The following is a 23,848-nucleotide window of genomic DNA, read 5'->3' as shown; positions in this document are numbered from 1 at the left end:
TTTTGCTCAAAACTCTCAGCTCCCCATTACTAACTCAGTAAAATCCAAACTCCCTAGTCTGACCCCAACCTCTTTTTCCAACTACGTCCCCCACTACTCCCCTCCTCCCACCCCAACCTCAGCCGAGTCAAATGAATTGGTGTTTATTGGTACACACCCCATAATGTCGTTTGGTCATGTCGCTCCTTTTTAGAATGTACTTCAACTCATCCTTAAAGGTCCAGCTCAAAAGGCATCTCTCATAATGCCATTCCCAGTGTCCCACAGCTGAATGTAATTGTTCTCTGAATTCTTACAGACTTTAGCTTCACTTAGGACATATAGTTTTCGATCTTCTATTAGATATCCCTGACAACCTGTAAACCCAAGAACAAAGTCCCAGATTTATTAACCTTTTACCCTTCCTCTGCAGACTTTGCACATGGAGGAGACTTGGATATTCACGAGTGAACAAAATCTAAGGCTGTGCAAAGTACAGTACACGAGGGGAGCAGATTTCCACCCCAGTGTTCACAGCAGCAATTTACAATAGCCAAGACACGGAAGCAACCTAAGTGCCCATCAACAGGTGAATGGAAAAAGATGTGGTCCACATACACAGCAGAATACTAGTCATTAAAAAAGTGGCATTTTGCCAGTTGTGACAACGTGGATGGGCTTGGTGGGTATTATGCTAAGTGAAGTAAATCGGCTACAGAAAGACAAATACTCTATGATATCACCTATATGTGGATCACTTATATGTGGAATCTTAAAAATACAACAAACTAGTGAATGTAACAGAAACAGACTCACAAAGAACAAACCAATGGTTACCAACAGGGAGAAGGAAGCAGGGATGAGGAACATAGGAGCAGGGGATTGAGAGGTACAAACTATTATGCACAAAATAAGCTACAAGGATATATTGCACAGGGCAGGGAATATAGCCAATATTTTTAATAACTATAAATAGAGTATCACCTTTAAAAATTGTGAATCACTATAGTGTACACCTGTAACTTACATACTGTATATCAACTATACTTCACTATTTTAGTGTTCTTTTTTAAAAATAACTTTCTCATCTTTCTGACTGCTACAGTACATGGTATTTTTTTTTTTTAGTTTTATTCATCTGGCTGCACCAGCTCTGTTGCGGCATTCAGGATCTTTAATCTTCGTTGTGGCATGTGAACTTAGTTGCAGCATGTGGGATTTAGTTCCCTGACCAGGAATCAAACCCAGGCCACTTGTTTTGGGAGCATGGAGTCTTAGCCACTGGACCGCCAGGGATATCATATACTTCAATTTAAAAAAAAAATTTAAGGAAACATATTTTGATAGAATATAAATTCAACCAGGGCAAAGATTGTTGTTTTCTATACTGCCTTAACCCAAGTATTTAAAACAGTGCCTCAATAACAGGTGCTCGACATGTATTTGCTGAACAAAAGAAATGAACAAGGGAAGCTTTCACAAAAGTGGGTCTACAAACAGTGAAAGTGTCAAGTCGCTCAGTCATGTCCAACTCATTGCGACTCCGTGAGCTATACAGTCCATGGAATTCTCCAGGCCCGAATACCGGAGTGGGTAGCCTTTCCCTTACTCCTGGGGATCTTCCCAACCCAGGGATCGAACCCAGGTCTCCTGCATTGCAGGCGGGTTCTTTGGCAGCTGAGCCACAAGGGAATGGTATCGAATACTTGACTCACAGAGAAGGGCATTCCCAGGAGAGGCAACACATGAGCTGAATGTGGTCGTGGGGAAGTATGACTTACTGATTAAATGAAGGACTCCCACTGCGGCAGCAGCATAGAGAATTTAGTATGAAAGGTGAAGAAACCCGGAGCAGGATAGGTGGTCTAAGTCTTGAGCTTTACACTTAAAAGCTTGCCCTAAGGCTCTGAGGAAAGGCCATGTCCAATTTATGTTCCAGGACAATAACTCTGGTAGCAAAAAGGATGTGATTAGGGATAGGAAATCAATTAGGTTACTGAATGAAAAGCTAGGTAGATGACAATGAGGATCTTACCTGCAGCAACAGCAAGAAGATACTACCGATTAGTCGCTGGTGTTTGGCATTTCATTCCTCACTATGTGTTGATTTCAAGCTAACTTGATCATCCTTGTCCTTCAGGCAGCTGCACTGCCTGTTACCTTCTCATCACCCAACAGAGCAGGCTTTCAATGAAGGACAGCTAAAGCAGGCAAGATTTTTTTGTATCACTGGCAAACAGGACATTCTGTGAGCCGAGCATGTCCCGGAGATCCTGTGAAAAGGCAGATTCTGATACAGTGAGGCTGAGTCTGCATTTCTACCGGGCTCCCAGGGGAGGCCGATGCTGCCGGTGTGGAGGCCACGCTTCGGGTAACAAGGACTTAGAATCCAACTCAGACGCAAGGTCCTTAATCGTGGTCCACCAGAAGCAACAGAGCTGTGGTCAAGTGTGTGGGCTCTGAGGCAAGACAGGCTGGTTCACAGCCAGCTCTGCTTCTACATCACCTCTCGGGTCTCTCCTCACATCTCACGTGGAAAATGGGGTAATAATCATACCCAGCACGTAGGGTCTTGGGAGGAAGTTCATTTTGACGTGAAGAACTTAAAACAGTTGTTGTTCAGTCACTTGGTCCTGTCCCACTCTTTGCAACCCCATTGACTGCAGCACACCAGGCTCCTCTGTCCTCCACTACCTCCTGGAGTTTGCTCAAACTCATGTCCACTGAGTCAATGACGCCATCCGACCATCTCATCCTGTTGCCCCCTTCTCTTCCTGTCCTCAATCTTTCCCAGCATCAGGGTCTTTTCCAGTGAAAACACTGGGCTTCCCCTATGGCTCAATGGGTAAAGAATCTGCCTGCAATTTAAGAAATACAGGAGACACAGATTTGATCCCTGGATTGGGAAGATGCCCTGGAGGAGGAAATGGCAACCCACCCCAGCATTCTTGCCACTATTACACTAGTCCGATAGATTGACACAATCACTTCCCTTCCTCAAGAAGAACCTGACTTTGCTGGAGAAACAGGACCCTATCTTGTATTTTGCTTTTCTCCCTACGATGCAAGGCAAAGGCCGGTCACATTAAAGCACTCCTGGGATGGATAACAGGGTGTCTCTAATGCAAAAGGTCGCAGGGAGGAGGATGGAGAAGGGATTTAGGAGATGCTCCAGAGGTTTCCTGCACATGGTGAAGCTGAGCACCTCTCAGGGCCTTGCCCTATGACAACGCCCCTCCCCATTCTGTTTCCACACCAAGATTATCCCTTACCTTACAGAGACCAAGCTCATTTCTATTTAATCTGTCCCTTTTGAACCCCACATCCCTCTCACTATCCTCAAAGGCAACCATAAAGCCTGTATAGAACTTTTCACTTGTGTGTTCTTACGAAATGATTTGATGCTGTGGACAGAGGAGCCTGGTGGGCTATAGCCCATGGGGTTGCCAAGAGTCAGACCCGACAGAGCAACTCACACACAAGTACACATGCATTTTTAATTTACAGAAATGGTATTGTTATAGATCAATTCAGTTTCTTAAACATTCCCCACCAGCACCAAGTATTTAAGATGGACCCACACGGCTCCGTGGACACCTATGCCAACACTCCTGTCTCCCCATGACTCCTCATGTACCACCGCGTTTCACCTGCCCTCCCTATGGCCCACCTCCCAGCGACTCAGACACTCAGCCCGTCTGCAGTCCTCGACCACCACAGATACTGACGAGTATCCCCTGCGTGCCCTCCTCTCTGCTGCCCGGGTTTAAGGAAGGTGCAAGCCAGGCTGTGCCATGAGGCCTTCACCCTGGCCCCAGGAGGGAATTCTCGACAAACGGAGAAAGCCATCAAACAGGAGCACTTTTTTTTTTTTTTTTTTGCCAGTAGCAAGTTTTATTCTAGGCAACTGCACATCATCAAAGGGGACACACACAGGACCCAGGAGCCTGCTCCCAGCTCCCCCCTCCCCAACAGGGGGCGGGCATCCAACACTCCTGAGAGACACGGTGCTTTTTCTCCATCCTTTCAGGAAATCAGGCCCAGAACAAGTGTGCAGGGTGTGTGATCTGAACAACCTCAAGAAACAACTGGTGTAACAGGGACCAACTCAAGGGACTGCCGCACGGGTACAAGCTGACCAACCCAAAGTGAAAACGGGGCTCTCCACCCTGGGAGGCTGTGGAAGCACAGCGGGGATGGGCTGGAAGGGCAGGGAGGAGCCCCCCTCGCAGAAGCAGCCGTACCCCAGCTCCTCTCCTGGACCCTCCCCGCCCAGCAGGGGCTCTGCGGGCTCCCTCACTACGCTGTCCCTCGTGGTCGGTTAGTGCCCCCGGAGCGCCCAGGACCCCCACGACAGGGGGCTCAGCACTTCGTCCCGGCCTCTGGCCTGACTGAATGTGGGTGGGCTAAGCGAGCCCATGAGTGACTCCCTCCTGGAGGGCAAGCCAGGTCCCCGTTAGGAACAACTTCTACGACTCTGGAAATTTAAACAGCGCTGGCTTTCTTCATCAACTAAAATCTAATTTCCCCCCTGCCAAAAAAAAAAGGTTCTTCAGAGCAAGGTAAGCAGTTCCCTTTAATTATCTCCTCTACTTGTCCGGAACCAGGAGACCACGGAAGAGGAGGACCTACGAGGCTGTGCATCCACGCGCCCGCTCACTCCTCCGACTCGGACTTAACCCCTAGGAAGACCCAGAGGCTGGGAGAGGCCCCCGGCCGGCAGGGTCAGACAGCCCCGCCCAGCCTGTGACTTTCTGCTCGGACAGAAACCAGAGATGGCAGGAGAGGCCTGGCCCAGGCTCCCCGCCTCCCCTGGATTTCAAGACAGCCTCTGGGCTTGGCCCGGTGCCTGGCCACGGAAAGCAAACCAGAGAGAGCCCCCTCAGGGAGAAGTCAGTCTCCAACCCTGCGGTGTCTGTTGGGGGACAGTGCCAGCTCCCCCCACCCCCCCTCCGCTGGGTGAGGGGCTGGCACCCCTAGAGCAGGCCGCTGGGCCTGGCGGGCTGCAGGGCCAGCCCGCCCCGCTCCCGCTGGTGGATCTTCTGGTGCTGCAGGAGGTGCTGCTTCTGCACGAAGCTCTTCTCGCACTCCGGGCAGCTGTAGGGCCGCTCGCCCGTGTGGATGCGCTGGTGCCGCACCAGGTCCGACGGGTGGCTGAAGCTCTTGCCGCAGTAGCCGCAGAGGAGGGAGCCCCGGCTCCTTCTCCAGGGGATGTGGCCGGGCAGGGCGACCAGGCTGTTGGGTGAGAACCGCTCCTGGGCCGGGCGGCCGGCCCGGGCGGCCTCCTGCAGGTGGCAGCGCTGGTGGGTCAGCAGGCTCACCCGGCAGCGGAAGCTCCTCGCGCACACGTCGCACTGGAGCGGATGCGCCTTCCGGGCTGGGGGCTTCAGCTGGGGCCGGGGCCTCGCCTCTGGCTCCGAGGGGGTCTGCGGGTGTGAGGCCTCGCACTCGGGACATCCGCAGGGGCCAGCGCTGTCCCTTCTCAGCAGCAGGCCTTGCCCACACTCCTGACCCGGCTGCAGCTGCTTGTGACACTTGCGCTTCGGGGGGCAGCCCAGAGTTCTGCCACTGCCAGGGTGTCTCCCGCCCTCGGTGGGCTCCTCCAGACGAGTGTCCCCAGGACCTGATTCCAAGAGGATGGACCTGCCCTGCCCATCCCAGAGCTCAGCCTGCTCCGGACTCAGGAGAGCCTGCTCGTTGGCAAAGCCCGAGCACTCTCTGGGAAGGTCCGCGGAGCTGTCCTGCGTGTACTGTGTCTCCTGCTTGACCACAACCTCCTCCACTGCTGAGAGAAAGGAGAACCACAAAAGAGATCACAGTCTAGGTTGTTTCAGAGCTAAACATACCTCAGCGAGCTTCAGAAGGGCTCAAATTAGAGTACCCCAGGACCAAGGGAACTGGGACAATCTGAAAGAGGAGGAGACTGAGTGGCTTGCAAGACCTGAAAAACTAAACCTATACTCAGGTAGAGACGTGCTGATTGGAATCTAAATACATTATGCTTACAGACACTGTTATAAGTTCTCCAAGCTTGTCCACAAATTTGCTTTCAACCTCTGTAGAAAATGGCTAGATAAAACACAGGTAACGCATAAGCTACTTTAAGTGTTAAGAGTGTTAAAATAATAAATGTGAACAATAAAACACACACACACATAAACGTGTAGCTTAGAAATCCAGTATCCAGTTCTGTTCTTCCTGCATAGTCTCCCCAGATGACCTGGTTCCCAGTGGCTTCTCCTGCCTCTTGCCCAGCGAGCCTCACTCCTGCAGATCTGACCCACCCTGCTCTGTCTCCGCTGGGTTCTGACTCATGTCTATTAGGTACTCCAACCTGTAGGGACACGGAAGGGCGAGGCGGCCGCCAGTCTCAAGGACTCCCCGCAGCAGTGAAGGAGGTAAGAGCCACGTATTAGAGGTGAACTCAAGACAACCATAAAGGAGTTTAGAATAAACGTTGGACAAGGCGACTGACAATCAGTATGGGGCAGTTTGGTAGTGGCAAAGCTCACGACAGGCTGCCAGGGGCGGGACGGGGATGGAATTCTGGAGCCACTCACCTGGTTGGCCACCATGAGACTCTTCCTCCTCCAAGTCACCCGGCATCTCTGCACCCAACTCCATGTCTCCTTCAGGCTGGCCGAGCACCTCTGGGGTGGAAAGGGCACAGCGTGAGCCCAGAAGACAGGACTGGTCATTTGCCAGTGAACAAGGCGACCGAAGTCAAGGAGCTGAAGGTAAAACTTCAGAAGATTCACAGTCACTTTCCCCTAGCAGTTTCGGACAATTCAGAAAATTACAGCCAATTCGAAGGATCCATTTGGCTAATGGCCACCTTCAATGTGGACGGGGGCTCCTTTCCGGGGGTCTAACTTCACCTGGGCCACAGCCCTGCAAGGCAAGGTGAGCACTGCTGTCCCCACTGAGACAGACAAGGCAACAGCCACCAGCACCTGCGACCCAGCCAAGCTCACCGTCTCCTCTCTGACCATCTTCCCCTTCCGTCTCCCTCCCTCCGCTCTGGTCACACCGGCCTTCTGGACAAGCCTCCACAGACCTTGGTTCTAAAGGAGTTTAGAACCAAACAAAATGCGTCTATTATTTTACCTATAAAGATGAACATCTATCAAGCAGCACTTCTAATCAACACAATATGAACTTGGAAACCACAGGACCGGCTGTAATTCCAGGTAAATGCCAAGAAACCTTGTTTGGTGAGTCCCTGCTGCCTGCCCATCCCAGGTAACAAAGGATTTCTTGTCAAGCCGTCCTAAGTATTAAAAACAGCTTGAGGTATCCTAGTTGTGTTACACTCTAATGCACATGACGACATTTTATCTATTAGTATAAACGCTATCAAGAACTGACTACGTGAATACAGAGAAGAAATACAAAACCTTTCCAAGAGTCTTCCTAAACTGAGGGCCTGGAGACTCCCATTACTCAACCCGGCTGAGGCCAAGAGAGGACTCACAGCCACGAGAATCCCAGGTGAAGCCCGGGTCACAAACACCTCGGTCAGGAATTGCAGGATGTCTGAGGGCGAGGTTCAGGGAGAAAAGCTACCTACTCAGAGAGACCAGAGTCTCATAGTTGCTCTTCATCACGTTGGCATAGAGCTCCTTCTGCCAGTCCTCCAGGTTCTCCCACTCCTGCTCCGAAAAGCAGACTCCATCATTTTCAAGTGACCTGGACACCTGGAATCACAAATGTCACACAGTGAGGGCCTCCGATTAAGGATACAAAGGAAAAGCCGGCCACTGAGAAATCTTCACTGCCAGCCCCTAAGAATCAGGCTTACCTTGGGGGCCTCGCCCTTGCTGCCGGGTGGCAGCCGCAGGACCCAGAAGTTCCTGTTCCTCAGCAGGTTCTCCACGTTCTCCAGCCGCCTCTGCAGCAGCCCGTACTCCTGGAGCAGGGTCCCCAGCACGGCCCACTTGCCCTCCAGTTGGTTCCCGAACTCCACGGCCGTCTTCTCACAGTCGGCCAGCTTCTTCTCGGCCGTCCCCGTCCGCCCCTCCAGAGTCAGCAGGCGGGCGGCCTGGGACTCCACCTTCTTCTCCACGGCCTGGATGGCGGCCACCACGGTCCAGAGTGAGATCTCTGTGGTCTCCAGGTAGGAGCTTTTCTCCGTTGCTTGTGGGGGCAGCGTGGAGGAAGTCAGAGGGCTGGAGCGGTGCTTCCTCCTGTGCTGAAGAACCAGGTGCAGGGTCAGGCGATCTCTTCCAAACAACAGGCTAAAAACACACAAGGGGTCCAGAAACACTATGGAACCTCGTTTCTACTTTTTTCTTTTTTAGTTTAAAAAGCATGTGCTTTCATACTCTGATACTTCAGATTACACATACATGCCGTAAGAAGAAGAAACAGAAAAGGAGAAAGAAAGAAACATCTATGTGAAATATCACCATCCAGAAACAGGCTGTTGGAATTTTGCTGTTTCCTACAGGTTCCCCCCGCCCCCATCTTTTAGCTTATTTTGTTTTTCAACAAAACTGCCATCGTAAGTGTTTTGTTACTTGTGTTTCACAGCCAGCCTTTTCAGTACAACTTTCCAGTGTCAGTATTCATGTTTTTAAGTCAATTTTTTTCTATTTGATATTTTAGAGTATGTATGGTACTCTGCTATGATAAATGATGTGATTTCCATCCACTCTCACCTCCACACTCCTGCCAGACTTCGCAGTGGATCACGTCAGCCCTGCAGGTGGCTCTCCACAATCAAGACAAAATTCCTTAGCAGGACCTAAAAGACTCACCACATTCACCTTTGCAACTTACCAACGAGGATAGTGAAAACTGAATCCTTCAGAAACATTTACTTAAATGGCCTGAGTCCTCGGGCACTGTCCCTAGGCTTCACATTTTTAGGGTCTGTCCCTGACAGTGGCTGAAGCTCAGAATTAATAAAACCAACACCTGGGAAGTGTTTCTGAGCTGTCCTCTTGCCCACACTGTATGTTTATGTCAGTCTTAAACCCCCAAAGCTTCATATTCTCTTATATGGCACACACTTTATTCAAGGCTGCTTCTCTAACTATAATGAGGACATGGAGAACAAGACATTGGAAGGAAATATCTTTGGATGAACTGACAGGGCCTGAGCTTATGGTCTAGAGAAAGAGGAGATGAGATGAGGCCAACCAATGGCACAGAACTGAACATTTAAGTTTGGCCGTGACCTAGTCCAGGTAACCAACTCAGTTCGTTACTGAGCTATTTAAATCAAAGGCTTAAATATCCCCCTTAAAAAACATGTGAAGAAAAGTTTAATGTAAAAGAAAAATACAAATGAAACCAAAAAAAAATTTGATTACTGGATAAAATCATTTCACCACACATTTTGCCTTTAAAAGTCTCTAGTTTTTTGGAGTCTCTTTCCTTTCTGTGGCCCAGCACTGTGTTACTTGCTAGCACTGTTTTCCAAACAGGAAGGTGGGTTGGGATCTGAGCAGAGAAATAACATCCCTCCTCTTCCACGTCCTCAAAGGCTAAAAAGAGCAGGCAAGCCAAGCTTCCTCTTTTCTTTTGTTTTAAATTATCTATCATGACAGAAACAATTTGAATGTCCATCAACTGGTGAACGGATAAACAAACCAATGGTGATCCATCCGTTCGTTATAGGTTGAACTGTGTCTCCCCAAAAGCACAGGAGGAAGTCCTAATCCCCATGTGATCTGACTTGGAGATAGTCTTCACCATGCATCAAGTTAAAATGAGGTCAGGAGGGTGGGCCCTAATCCAGAGTGACTGGTGTCCTAAGAATGTGGGAGAAATACAGACACGGAGACATACACACAGAGGGAAGACACAGTGTGGAGACGCACACGTGGATCTGGAGCAGAGGCTGGAGCTGCGCTGCCACAAGCCAAGGAACACCTGGCGCCGGCAGAAGCCAGGGGAGAGCAGGGAACAGATGCCGCCTCACGGTTCTCGTAAAGAACCAACCCTGTGGGCCCCTGGAGGTCAGACTTCTAGCCTCCAGAACTGAGACAGTCACTTTGCTGGTTAGGCCACCTAGCTGGTGGGCCTTTGTTACAGCGGCCCTAGGAAAGATACACCTTATACCAGAATGGTTAGTGTCAGTCACTCAGCGTGTCCGACTCTTTGCGACCCAACGGACTGTAACCTACCAGGCTTCTCTGTCCATAGAATTCTCCAGGCAAGGATACTGGAGTAGGTTGCCATTTCCTTCTCCACCTTATATCAGAATACTCCTCAGCAATAAAAAGGAATGAATTATTGATACCTATAACAACATGGATGAATCTCAAGATCACAAATGTGAAAGACACCAGACACAAAATGCTACATACTGCATTCACTTACATAACATTCAGCAAAAGACAAAACTATAGACACATCAGTGGTTGCCAGGGGCTGGGACTGGAGTAAATTACTTACTTAGGGAGTACTTTTGGGGATGATGATGACAATATTCTATAACTTGGTAATATGATGGCTATACATTTTTCAAAACTCACTGAACTACAGTTATGCTTAAGGGGTGAATTTTATTGTGTGTAAATTATATCTCAGTAAACAGGACGCAGAGTATCAAGGAAGGAGAAAATGTTAGCTATCATAAAAGATACCATAAACAAAGTCGAGAAACAAACAGGAAGAGAATATTTGTAAACAGGATATGAATCAGAAAGAAAAGATAAATAACCCAAACATAAAACTGCAGACTATAAATAATTTGCAAAAGTGGAAATGTAGGTGGTCAGTAAGCAAATGAAAAGACAACCACATTAGCTGTCAGGAACGCAAATACAACCAAGTGAAATCACTTTTCATCAACTTGTTTGAGAAATATGAAAGAGAGGGAAAGGGAACAACAATCAGAGCCAACTATGACGTGGTAAGTCTGGTACCCTCATAAACATTCCTGGAAGGAATGAAAAATACTACAGACTTTGAGGGAAGAAAATATCCAAAAGATCATTAAAAACCCTTTCACCTAGTGATACCACCAAGGGACTCTTCAAAAATAAACAGATTATTATTCAGCGACATACATACGAAGATGACAACATTCTTTGGAAGAGCCAAAACCTGGAAATAATCTTGATGTCTTTTTTTTGTCTGCACCAAGTGGCTTACAGGACAGCTCCCTGATCAGGTGTTGAACCTGGGCCACAGTAGTGACTGGCTCCCCAGGTGGCCCAGTGGGTAAGGAATCCACCTGTCAACGCAGGAGACTCAAGAAATGAAGGCTCACTCCCTGGGTAGGAAAGATCCCCTGAAATAGGAACTGGCAACTCATTCCAGTATTCTCGCCTGGAGAATTCCATGAACAGAGGAGCCTGGCCGGCGACAGTCCATAAGAGTCACAAGGAGCTCAGACACGACTGGAGTGACTAGGGCACGGGACGGTGCCAAGTCCTAACCCTGGGCCGCAAGGGAGCTCCCTCTAGCTGTCTATCAGTAAGAAGACGGTTAAATGAACTGTGCCACAGAGATGATGTCACACAATTGTTAAACAGAATGACTTAGAGCTATGTGTACGATCTGGAAGAATGTTCATCATACACTGATAGGATAAAAGGCAACTCTGAGGGAAGCACATTTATTATGACTTCACTTTCCTAAAGAAGAGACAAGATAAGTGTATATGTTTGTTTTAGCACACAGGAAGGTGTGGGAAGATATTCACCAAACTATACTAACACAAGTCAGCCTCAGGATGTGAGAGACAGGGACTTTAATCTTTGATTATAAACTATTGCTTGTTTGACTTTTTCACTAAACACATACTCCTCTATAATTTTTTCCTTAGGTTTCATACATAAGAATACTCCTGAAGGCAATGAGAAATCTTTAAAAAGTACACTTACACTCACCATATTTCTGGATTTTCTGGGACAGTCCTGCTTGCAAATTGTATCTTGCTGTCAGATCATGTATCATACACCGGGCCTGCAGCTATGGTCTGAAAGCCACAATCACTGCTTATGAGACACAGCCCCTGCTCTTAGGAAACCTACAAGCTGCTTGAGTAAAACATTAAACAACACTCTAAAGTGATACTGGACAAAGCTGGACTAGATGATATTTAAGGTTGCTTCTAACTCTGAGATAGATGACTTTTTGTATTGAACAGAAAAAAAAGAATATTTAGCGTAATACATAAAATATATAAAGTAGTGACAACAAATCTCTGTGTAACCAGCATTCAGGTACAAAAGCTAATTAATTAAAATTAAACACATATGTGCACACACACACAGAGACTACCTTGGAGATACCATGGGCTCAGTTCCAAACCACCACAATAAAGCAGGTATGACAATAAAGCAAGTCAAATGAATTTCTGATTTTCTAGTACATATGAAAAGTTATGTTTACACTATTCTGTAATCTAATGCAATAGCGTTATGTCTAAAAAACAGTATATACCTTAATTTAAAAATACTTTATTGCCAAAAAATGCTAACCATCATCTGAGCCTCCATTGAGTCGGAATCTTTTTTGCAGTATTAACATCAAAGATCATTGATCACCATAACAAATATAATAACAACGAAAAAGTTCAAAATATTCTGAGAATCACCAAAACGTGACACAGAGATACGAGGTGGGCAAATATGTTGGAAAAATGGCAGGTGATAGACTTGCTCAACAGAGAGCTGCCATAAACCTTCAACTGGTCAGAAACGGTCAAGGGCAGTAAAGCAAAGCGCAACACAGTGAGGCATGCCTGTGTGTGCGTGTGTTTTATTTATGTATCAACTTTACAGTCCTTTGTGCAACTCTCTGAAGTAACTACTATCCCAAATTTGGTTTTTCACTATTAACTGCCCTTTTTCATTTTTCTTTTTTTTTTTACCACGTGTGTTTCCAAAAAATATATTCTTCTCATTGTTCATGTTTTAGGATTTTACACCAACAAGTCACTCTTCTACAACTCCAGGGAACAGCTTGGTATTGCAGGTGGCTTTGATTAATTCATTTTCACTGCTGTATAATATTCTACCTTGTGACTACACCACAATTTATTTTTCCATTCCACTACTGGTGTTTCCTCATCTTTATCATTACAAACAGTAGTATGATGAACAGAACTGTACCTGGCTTCTAGTGGATATGGGCAAGTTTTCCAAGAGCATAGTCCTAGGAAGGGAATTGTTGGCTCATAGGGTATATACACATCCTGAATTTAAACAGATAATGTCAAATGTTTTCCAAAGTAGTTTTGTCAATTTCACTCCCATAAGAAATCTGTAAGTATCATCACTGTCAAAATAAAATTTGTGTCCCTCTAGCAAAGTGAAAGTGATAGCTGCTCAGTCATGTCTGACTCTTTGTAAGCCCATGGACTATAGCCTGCCAGGCTCCTCTGTCTATGGAATTCTCCAGGCAAGAATACTGGAGTGGGTAACCATTTCTTTCTCGAGGGGATCTTCAGGACCCAGGGATCAAACCTGGGTCTCTTGCACTGCAGGCAGACTCCTTCCCTTCTGAGACACCAGGGAAGGCCTTGTGCGTGTCCCTCTGTAGATCTGAAATGACATCTCATCATGGTTTTCATCTGCATTTTTTTTTTTATTACTAGCAAGGGATAAGCATCTTTCCTTAATTGTACTGGCCATTCAAATTTCTCCTTCAGTGCTGAAGTCTTTAGTCCATTTATCTTTTGGGTTATCTGACTTCTCTAAGTATTTATGAGGTTGTCTAATACAATTTGTCTGTAAATTCTGTATGCTAATCTATCAGTTATATGTATTACAAATAACTTCCCTTATTTGTGCCTCATTTTAAAATTCTCTTTATTACTGCTCAATATAAAGTTTTAATGTAGGTGAGTTTTTTTCATCAGTATTAATTCTCTTCTGGTTTGAACTTTCAAGTCAGGTGTACAAAAAACATCTATATCACACGATACTGTCTTCTAAACACTTGATAGTTTTGACTTTCACATTCAAGTATTTATCTCAACTAGAATTGAGACAGTATTTGTGTACAGTGCAAGCCTCACTTTTCATATGGGAAGTCAACAGATCTAATACTATATACTGAAAAACTCACCTGCTATCTCTGTCATAAGTCAAGTTTTCATACATGAAATCAGTCTGTTTCTGGCATGTCTCTTCTGTTCTATGGGTCAATTTTCTACTGCTTTACCAAAAAAATTACTGTCTTAATGACACAGCTTTTTGATAATTATTGATTCCTGGTACAAGTCCCTCCTACTTATTTTACAGAAGTATCTTGATTATTTTTGGCCTGGTGATAGTCTCCAAGTTTGAAAGGTTTCACAAAAATATCTTTACAGATTTTGTCTGGCACTGCATCAAATTCAGATAAATCTGAGAAATGACATCTTTAGAATAAAAATGTTTCAATCCGCTCACAGTATATACTCCTTTTCTAATGTGTTTTTAATATCTTTTGATATTTAAACATATTCCATAGGTATCTGTTCCAATCATCAGTTGCTATATCATAAATAACTCCAAAACGTACTGGCTTGAGACAACAACATGTATTTTGCTCACAAATCTGCAACTAGAGGAGGCTTTGTCAGGGACAGTTTGGTCAAGTGGAGCACATTATGGGCAGGTGCTAGAATCACCTGAAGAATCCCAAGCCACATGGACAGGGATGATCTTGGTGGTAATGGTCATGCTCTGTTCAATAACTCTGCCTAAGGTCCCAGTCTGCAGTCAGCATCAACCACCAGAATACGCTTGCATTTCTAATAGGGCATTTTTGCCTTCTCTCTTTTTTCTTCATTAATCTCTCTAAACACTGAAATTATATATCGATAGCTATGTGGATAAAAAATTATTATCCTCTGTGTCCATGCTGCACACTGTAACTGAAGGGAAGTTACACGGCTCAAAATAGCCTGGAGTTAAAACTCCCCTCGGGATCCTCCCCACCATTCTATGCAAAACAAAGAACTCTCTCACCCAAAGAAAAAAAATGGACATTAAGGTTGATTACGCCCAGCTCCCAGCCTCTGGCCAATCTCCAGAATTTCTTGACCCAGCCATTTACGAGATAACTACTCCGAACAACCTTGGAGAAGAACAGGCCCCCTTAGGACAGTAGATTTCCACACATATGCCTCTATATACTTATGCTTTTCTTGGGTTAGTGCAGCCGCTCACTAATCTGACTGCTGCCCCTTCTCGCCTCTTTAAAGGTGATCTGTTCCTGTAAAGTGCTGGTCTCGTTCTTTTTCCGAACCTCGCCTTCTCTAACTCCTTTACCCTACAGTAACAGCCACCAGAAACATGCAGATGCTAAAATGTAAATTAATTAAAATTAATTAAAAATTGAGTTCTTCAGTTCCCCAGCTATTGAGCTACATTACAAGTGCTCGACAGCCACATGCACTTTGTTCCTACTTCACTGAACAGGGCGGAGAATATTTCCACCATCTCAGAAAGCTCTGTTGAAGGCACTACACCCTTACTAGTTTTTTATTCATAAAATACTAAAGTTGTGTTAAAATTTCTACTGTGACAGTGAATTTTCCTTGTAGTTCTATCAATTTTTATTTTACATATTTTGAGGCTATATAATTAGATGCACATAGATTAGAAACATTCTATCAGGATGGTAAATGAAGTCTTTTACCATAATAAAAGCAGTAGTAGCCCTTTATCTCTAGCAATATTAATACAGCTAAGCCAAATTTTCCTTTTTCAAAAATACTGTTTATCCTTTTATTTTATTTTTGGCTGTGTTGGGTCTTTGTTGCTGTGCATGGGAATTCTCTAGCTGCAGCAAGTGGGGGCTATTCCTCGTTGCAGTGCACTGGCTTCTCGCTGTGGGGGCTTCTCTTGCTGCGGAGCGCTGGCTCCAGGAGCTGCAGCACAGGGAATCAATAGCTGTGGCACATGAGCTTAGCTGCTCCACGGCATGTGGAACCTTCCTGCACTGGGACTGGACCCGCGTCCCCTACACTGGCAGGTGGATTTTTAACTACAGAACCACTACAGAAGTCCCCAATTTTCCCATGATTAGTATCAGCCTGGTACATGTTTTCATATCCTTTTATAGTCAACTGTTTTTATAGCTTTTTCTTTTAGTCATCTCTCTTATAAACCATTTGCTAAACTATCCTATCAATCTCTGCCTCTTAACTAAAACATTTAGTCCATTTACACTTATTGTAATTGTTGGTCTATTTTTATTTATTTTTACCTTATTTGTGCTATTTATCCCATCCTGTTTCTTGCCTTCTTTTAGATGGATTTTTTTCTTATTCTATTATTCCCCCTTTTAAATTTTAAGTTAGATAGCCAATGTCTAGTCTTTTAGCAACCATCCTAGAAACTGCTTACAAAGACTTTAAACATCTGAATTTTGATCATCTCTTCCTAACGTTTATATCAATGCTGCCATGTATTTTACAAGACCAGTGCTCTAACCCCTGAGCTATGGAGCCAACTGCTGCCATGTATTTTAATTCTATCTTTGTTTTTAATACACAAGAGAGTATTACTATTTTATTCAGACAATAGTTGTTTAGATTCACCCATTTTAATGGACCATCATATTTTCTTACATTATCACTTTCCACTTAGGATAATTTTCCTTGTACCTGAAGTACATTCTTTAGAATTTCCTTTAATGAGTATACTAGTAACAAATTGTCAGTTCTGTCTGAAAATATTTCACCATTTTTTAAAAAGATATTTTTGAGAAGTATAAATATGGGACAACATAGTTATTTTCTTTTAGCCTTTCCACGATGCCAATCTATTGCTGGCTGGCTTCCAGCATTGTTGAGATGAACCTCATCAGTCTTAACAATGGTTCATTTGAAGGTAATCATTTTAAAGAATTATCTATGCATTGTATTCTGTACCTTCACCATTGTGTGTCTAGGTAGAGATTTCTTTATGTTTATCCTGATTGGGATCTACTGGGCTTCTAAGTATTTGTATTTGCATCAGTCCTATGATATCCTCAGCCACTAACCACTCATCAAACATGGCCTCCAGTGCAGACTGTGTGTGTTTCCTACTAGAATTCCAATATGTTTTCCTTCTGAAATTGCAACCTCTGAAATCTCTGAATGGCTAATTCTTTGCCCATTCATTTTACTGGCTTTTTCTCAGAGTTTTTCATTACTTTTTGCATAACTTTTTATTGGGAATTCATTTTTCCTTAGATTGTATCTATAAGAATTATTTGCAGTCTGAGTTAAGTGTTGAATACCTCAGAGATTTGGGTTCATTTCTGATAGACAGCTGGAGGCTCTACTTTAAATTCTTGGCTTAAGGTTTCCCAGACACCAAGGTCCTATGCATTCAGGCAACAAGCCCCCTGGAGAGTCAACATGAATCCTCAAGGGGCACCTGGCACCCATCTCTCAGCACCAAGGTTTGTCATGGCTTTCTCTGCAGTCACTCCCGAGAGGTAAGAGCTTACTTCCAGTTCACCCTGAGGGTTGCCCTTTGAAGTTTCACGTTATGAGACTGGAGTTGAAGGCATCTGAGACTTCCCATCTTCAGCTCTGAGTTTTGTCTATTTTCCAATGCCCCTTGAGGTTACAAATTCATTGTACCAATGAATGTTCAGCAAATGTCCTCAAAGTTGGCTTCAGAAATCCTTCTTATCTCTTAAGAACTCACTCTTTCACTTAGGCTTTGGGCTCTTTCATATTTTTTACTAACTACATTTCAAATATATTTGTTCCCCCCACCCCTCAGAATTTTTGGTTGTTTTCATCAGGGCACCCTTTGACCATACTGTCAAACTAAGAGTTACAGAATCCTTTATCTGAAGACAAGAGACGAAACATGCTCGAGGACAATTTAAATATGTTCTGCATTGATAGATCCATAAATTAAAGCATACTTGGGGGTTTTGGAGGACAAGACTTCCTTTTAACAAGGTCTGTTGAAAACGTGTAGGAAACTGCACTGAACAGTTAGGAAGAAGTATTCTGAAGTTAGTAATGTGTCCTCCAGCCCAACTTTAGTATTATAATGTGGTCTTGAGGAAAAGGCAAGTCTTTGACTAGATCACCTTAGCTTAAAGGAATCAAATGAGGTAAATATAGTGATATCATGAACATTTGTGTCTTGCCATAATTCACTGGAAACAAACACTGTATTAAGTCTCCCAATCCTTAGTTCTTACTGACTTCCCACAAGAATCAAATACAACGCACCCAGCTCATGGTCAAATTTTCACAACAGGATCTCCTTAGCCCTCTCACATGATTCTGAAAGTGTCTCTAGATCAAGAAATGCTGCCCTAACGACCAACTGAACTCCACCTGCCCTTTCTATAGCAAATCCTTATATCATCAAAGTAACCAACACTTCGTAAAAAGAGAATGTCAGAGCTGCCAAGAACCTTGTGTGATGCAAACTCAGTCGCTTCAGTCATGTCCTAGTCTTTGCCACCCTATAGACTACAGCCCGCCAGTATCCTCTGTCCATGGGATTCTCCAGGCAGGAACAATGGAGTGGGTTGCCAAGGCCTCCTCCAAGGGATCTTCCCGACCCAGAGATCAAACCTGGGTCTCCTGCATTGCAGGCGGATTCTTCACCGCTGAGCCACCAGATCATCTAGTAAATAGTAACAACACTCAATTTACAGCTAAGAAAACAGAGGCTTAAAGTGAACACAGTTGCCTAAACTCACTAGACTAGATAGCTGAGAGCAGAGTTACTGGCTAAAACCCAGTTTCCCGACTCCGTGCCCAAGCTCCACGTCTTGCCATTCCCTGAATGGGGACATGTGGGACAGGAGACGGAAACAGATCGACAGCTTCCCAGACAAAAAGCCAGCAACTTACACCGTGAGGATAACACCTGCCCCCCAGGGAGAGAAAGCCCAGCCTTAACTTCAACCAGCGCGGCTGCAACTCCGGGCAGAGTCTGCAGCAGGAGACAGTACGGCAGAAGGAACGAGGGCAACCCCATCAGGCCGACAACGGGCTGGTCACAGAGAAGCAGAGTCCTGGGGTCCCGGAACACGTGGTAAGTTCTCTGGCAATGACGGGGACCCAGGGTTTCCCATCCGCGCCTCCTCACCAGCTTGGAAACGGACTCTCTTAGGGCGCGACGAAAACAGGTCGGGACAGTAGCAAATCGAAGAACATGAAACAAGCCTCGGAGAAGTTTCTCGGCGAAGACGCCGGGGCAAAGGCCGACGCGGAGAGAACCGTCCGGGAGAGGGCAGGGAGTTGGGGTAGTCGGGGGAAGGTCAGCGTGGACCCGCGCCAGCCGCTGACCACCGACGCCCAGCCCCACCGGGGCCGCATCTCGAAGCCCAGCCCCCCTCCGGGGGCTCCGCTACCCCCAACACGCCCCCGGGCTCACACGGGGAGGTCTCTTACCCGAGCAGGTGCCAGCTCCGCCATGGCTGCCACCGGGGGCCCGTCTGATACGCCTCCGGCTGCGTCCGGGGTTTCCTGGGGCACCCGCCGGCACCTCCTGGCAGCCGCCCCCAGCGCCGTGTTGATGCAAGGTGCATTGTGGGAATCCGGCCCTCCCGGGCCAAGACGGGCGCCACCCGCCGGTCCTCGCCGCGCGGGGTTTCCCCTAGCGCCCCCGTGCGGCAGGAGGGTGAACGACACCTCGGCATTCAGCCGGAGAGGGACGCAGGACTGGGTCTTTCCAAGTAAAGGGCCGGTTGCGAATTTAAGACGAGACTCAGTATAACCACAGCTTCATTAATGAACCCCAAACAAGCAATATTGTCTACGTTTTTATCGTGATACGTTTACCACTCCTTATCAAACACTTAATTCCATTCAAATTCAGTGATTTGGAGGCCTTCCCTGGTCGCTCAGACGGTCAAGAATCTGCCTGCAATGCAGAGACCCAAGTTTGACCCCTGGGTGCCAAAGACCCCCTGGAGAAGGGAACAGTAACCCACTCCAGTATTCCTGCCTGGAGAATCCCATGGACAGAGGAGCCTGTTGGGCTACAGTCCATGGGGTCGCAGAGAGTCAGACATGACTGAGCGACTGACACAACACATAGACCTCTGCTTCTCCAGCACTCTGGTAGGTGCTTTGACAGATTAAAAAATGTGTAAAACTCATGGGGGAGAATGAAAGAAGTGAAAGTCGCTCAGTCGTGTCAGACTCTTTGTGACCCCATGGAATACAGTCCAAGGAATTCTCCAGGCCAGAATACTGGAGTGCGTAGCCTTTCCTTTCTCCAGGGGATCTTCCCAACCCAGGGATCGAACCCAGCTCTGCCACATTGCAGGTGGATTCTTTGCCAGCTGAGCCACAAGGGAAGCCCAGGGCAGAAGAATAAATACATGTATAAGTATGGCCGAGTCCCTTTACTGTCCACCTGAAACTCTCACAGTATTATTATTGGCTATACTCCAATGTAAAACAAAGTTTTTTAAAAATATAAAACTCAAGACATTTCTCTGAGGGAAGAACTTGTAATCTGGTTGGGGAAAAGGGACACGCTCCCAAATGGCAAGCAGTTTTATCCAAAAATACACCTGTTGTTTTGCTTTTTAGAAACCAGAAACACATTTCGCATATCAACAGGGGGTTAGGTGCCCAGACCACCCCACTGAAGCCTATCAGTGATAGTAATCATGCTTTGGAAAATCCAAGAGAGCCCATCCAGCCCACATGCTTCATATTAAACCACACATTCTCAGTTTGGGTTGAAAAGCATGGTTGCTTCACCATTTGAGCACGCAATATACAGCACTAATGCAATAATAATTATGTGATTCATGCCACATTGTCTCCATAGAGACAGGTGATGAATTTCCACTTTGAATGATAGGCATGAAGCACTTTCCCTGAGAACTAAAATCTGAAGATCAACAGAAAAGTATGTTCATGTGACTGGCTCCTTCTTAGCATGAGGGCTTAGTTCAGACTTTTCCTCCTCTGAGAGACATCCCCTGACCACACTGTCTACAGCCCAACACCCTCCTCCATCCCAACACTCAGTGCTGTTACCCAATAATTTTTCAGGCCATTTGTCACTATCTGAAATAACCTCATTTTCCCATTAGCTTGCATAGTAATTGTGCAAACTAATTACTATGCATAATGTAATTATGGATAGTGGATAATCCATAACAGTGGATAAGCCCTCCACTGTTATCCTCCATTTCTTGCACACAGAAATGCTTATAAATATTTTTGGATGATTGAATCAAAAAATAAGGATAGGAAAAGTCAGCTCCAAGAGAAGGCATGATGTCAAGGGCAACCAGATCCACAAGCAATTGAATCATTAATATACCTAAAGAAAAAATGGAATGGGCTGAGAAAAATTGGCTGAGATATGTCTCAAACCAACAAAAATGTACTGTCAAGACAGAAAAAAAAGTATCATGATTGTAAAGGCAGACATATCAGGACATAGGATACCAAGATCATTAAATGGTTCAGCTACTGAATTCATGTGTGCACCAGGCAAACTTCTGATGATGTAGGTTCCCATGTAGCTTCGGAGAAACAACATGTAGGTCAGGCTGATGCAAATATCCAGACCACCCATGGACATTATTAAACCGATGCTCTGGCTTATCCACCAGTCTCTGAGAGTTAGCAAGATTCAGCATCCCAGTCTGAAACTCTAGAAAAATACTTACATCAAATTTCTAGTGTCAAGGGAGGCAGCACCCGGCAGTGGTTTGCAGTCTGATCGGCTTGCAGAGATGGTGCAGCAGTTTAGAAAGTGGACTGAGGGACTTGCCTGGTGGTCCAGCAGTTAAGAAAACTCCTTGCAGTGCAAGGGACACTGGTTCAATCCCTGGTCTGGGAAGATACCCCAGGCCGCCAAGCAACTAAGCCCAGGCACCACAACGACTGAGCCTGTGCTCTAGAACCCAAGAGCCACAACTAATGAACCCATGTGCTGCAACTCCTGAAGCCCGTGCACCCTGGAGCCCATGAGCCACAGCTACTGAGCTTGTGCACCCTAGAGCCTGTGTCTGCAACTAAGAATAACCCCCGCTCGCCACAGTTAAAGAAAGCCCATGTGCGGCAACGAAGACCCACCACAGCCAGAAACAATTAAATAAAATAAATAAATAAATTGTAAAAAAAAAAATAAAAGAAAGTGGGCCAAGGAGTGAGAGCTCCTGGGTCTATAACCCAGTGCTGCCACTTACTAGATGTGGACATTGGGCAAGTCTTGAACTTCTCATCACCTCCATGACCTCATTATGAGTGAAGAAGAATAATAGTAGCACATATTTCATAGAGTTATTAAATGAGTTTGCAGATTAAATGAGTTAGTTGAAATCAAGTGCGTAGAACAGTGCCTGTCCCAGGTTAGGAGCTCAAGAAGCATGCCTCCTCCCAGTACTCTGTGAAATAACAGATACTAGTAAAGGTGCTTGTGTGGCAGAATGCCTGCCATAGAGCAAGCACTCAGTAACGAGTCATTTCTCATTTTGGCTTGTTTTCACTTTGGCAAGGTCTCTATGCCTTACCTGCAATGAATTCACTGAGATAAATGTCATCTTGTTGCATCTCTTAGAAGCCACCCATTTTCCTTTCCCAACGACACTCAGATCTTGACACAGGCCTTTAAATGAACCTCAATGCCGTTCACAATTATTCCCGTTGGTGGCAGCGGTATTAGCGGAATCAAGGAAATTTACTGTTAGTACTTGTATCCTGTCGTCTCTACATCTGTGGAATATGAATGTAACGTGCAGAGCTGAATGTGACCTTAGATGTTATCTTACTCAAACCTTCCTTTTTAGTGATGGAAAAAAAGTATTCTTCGAATCACAAATAATAGAAAGTTTAAAATAATGCTTTAGGGCTTCCTTGGTGACTCAGTGGTGAAGAATTTACCTACGAATGCAGGAGATACGGGTTCAAGCCCAGGTCTGGGAAGATCCCAAACGCTTAGGAAGAACTAAGCCCATACACCACAGCTACTGAGCTTGTGTCCTAGAGCCCAAGAGCTGCAACTCCTGAAGCCTGTGTACCCTAGAGCCCGTGCTCCGCAACAAGAGAAACCACTGCAATGAAGAGCCTTTGCACAGCAACGAAGCGCATCCCCTGCCGGACGCAACTACAGAAAAGTCTGTGCAGCAATGAAGACCCAGCACAACCAAAGATAAATATATAAAATCACAAAAATAAAATAATGCTTTTAAATAGTTATCTTGCCCCTTAAATTTTCTATCATATGATTTATAGCATACATATCAACATATATATATATACATATGCCCAAACATCCTTTTCAAATCAAGAACATTTATAGACCACAGCTTTGAGACCTACTTTTGTGGTCTGTTCCCCTTACTATCTTGCAGGTCTCTAGCTGACAGGGACCATAGCTTTTTTGCTCCTTTCCCATCAATAACCCTTTGGGGAGCATGCTCCACACAGCGTCTGGGTCAGTGAGAATCCCAGAATGAACACTCCTGGGCTCAAGCTGAGCCACCCCAACCCTAAGTGTCTGTATTCGTGTAGTGGACATCTGTCAACATTGCCGGCCTAGCACGTCTCCCTTCCTCTGAGCAGATAGGCACCCCCTCCCCTTTGGGGACGGCTTTTTCTGGGCTCAAGTCATGTAATTCAAAGGGCTGCCACCATCTTCTTCAGTGACAGTTCCAGCCTGATCACAGTGACTGTTTGAGATATATATATATATATAATTTAAATATAAAAATAAATATATATAAAATTTAAATATAAAATTTTTATTTTTATAAAAATTTATTTTTACAAATAAAATTTAAAATATGTATATAATATAAAGTATTATTTGTTTATTTTTATTTATTTATGTCTGGCTGTGCTGGGTCTTCATCACAGCATGGTTGCAGTCATCGGCGGGCTACTCTCTAGTTGCGGTACCCGGCTTCTCATTGCAGAGGCTTCTCTTGTTGGGGAGCACAGGCTCTAGGGTGCAAGGGCCCCACTAGCTGAGGC

At 45.4% G+C, this 23,848-nt stretch overlaps 1 protein-coding gene across 3 annotated transcripts; it reads right to left on the bottom strand.

Annotated features, from left to right (window-relative positions):
• Positions 1 to 4,537: 4,537 nt before the first annotated feature.
• ZNF212 (zinc finger protein 212) lies at positions 4,538 to 19,457 on the bottom strand. 3 transcript variants are annotated; one of them, XM_061166018.1, is made up of 5 exons: positions 19,295 to 19,457; positions 7,781 to 8,216; positions 7,550 to 7,676; positions 6,540 to 6,629; positions 4,538 to 5,764 (listed from the first exon to the last, which is right to left on the bottom strand). In XM_061166018.1, exons 1-5 carry the CDS (start codon positions 19,429 to 19,431, stop codon positions 4,956 to 4,958), a joined length of 1,599 nt encoding a protein of 532 aa, XP_061022001.1. In that variant the 5' UTR covers positions 19,432 to 19,457; the 3' UTR covers positions 4,538 to 4,955. The 3 variants fall into 3 exon arrangements, with proteins under 3 accessions (XP_061022001.1, XP_061022002.1, XP_061022003.1); XM_061166019.1 differs by having other exon boundaries at positions 4,538 to 5,761; XM_061166020.1 differs by having other exon boundaries at positions 7,781 to 8,165.
• Between the last annotated feature and the right edge of the window lie 4,391 nt (positions 19,458 to 23,848).

Source organism: Dama dama, chromosome 18 (assembly GCF_033118175.1).
Source record: "Dama dama isolate Ldn47 chromosome 18, ASM3311817v1, whole genome shotgun sequence".
Classification (NCBI taxonomy): domain Eukaryota; kingdom Metazoa; phylum Chordata; class Mammalia; order Artiodactyla; family Cervidae; genus Dama; species Dama dama.
Note: the sequence above shows the minus strand (reverse complement) of the source record. Positions and strands in the feature narration are given on the sequence as shown.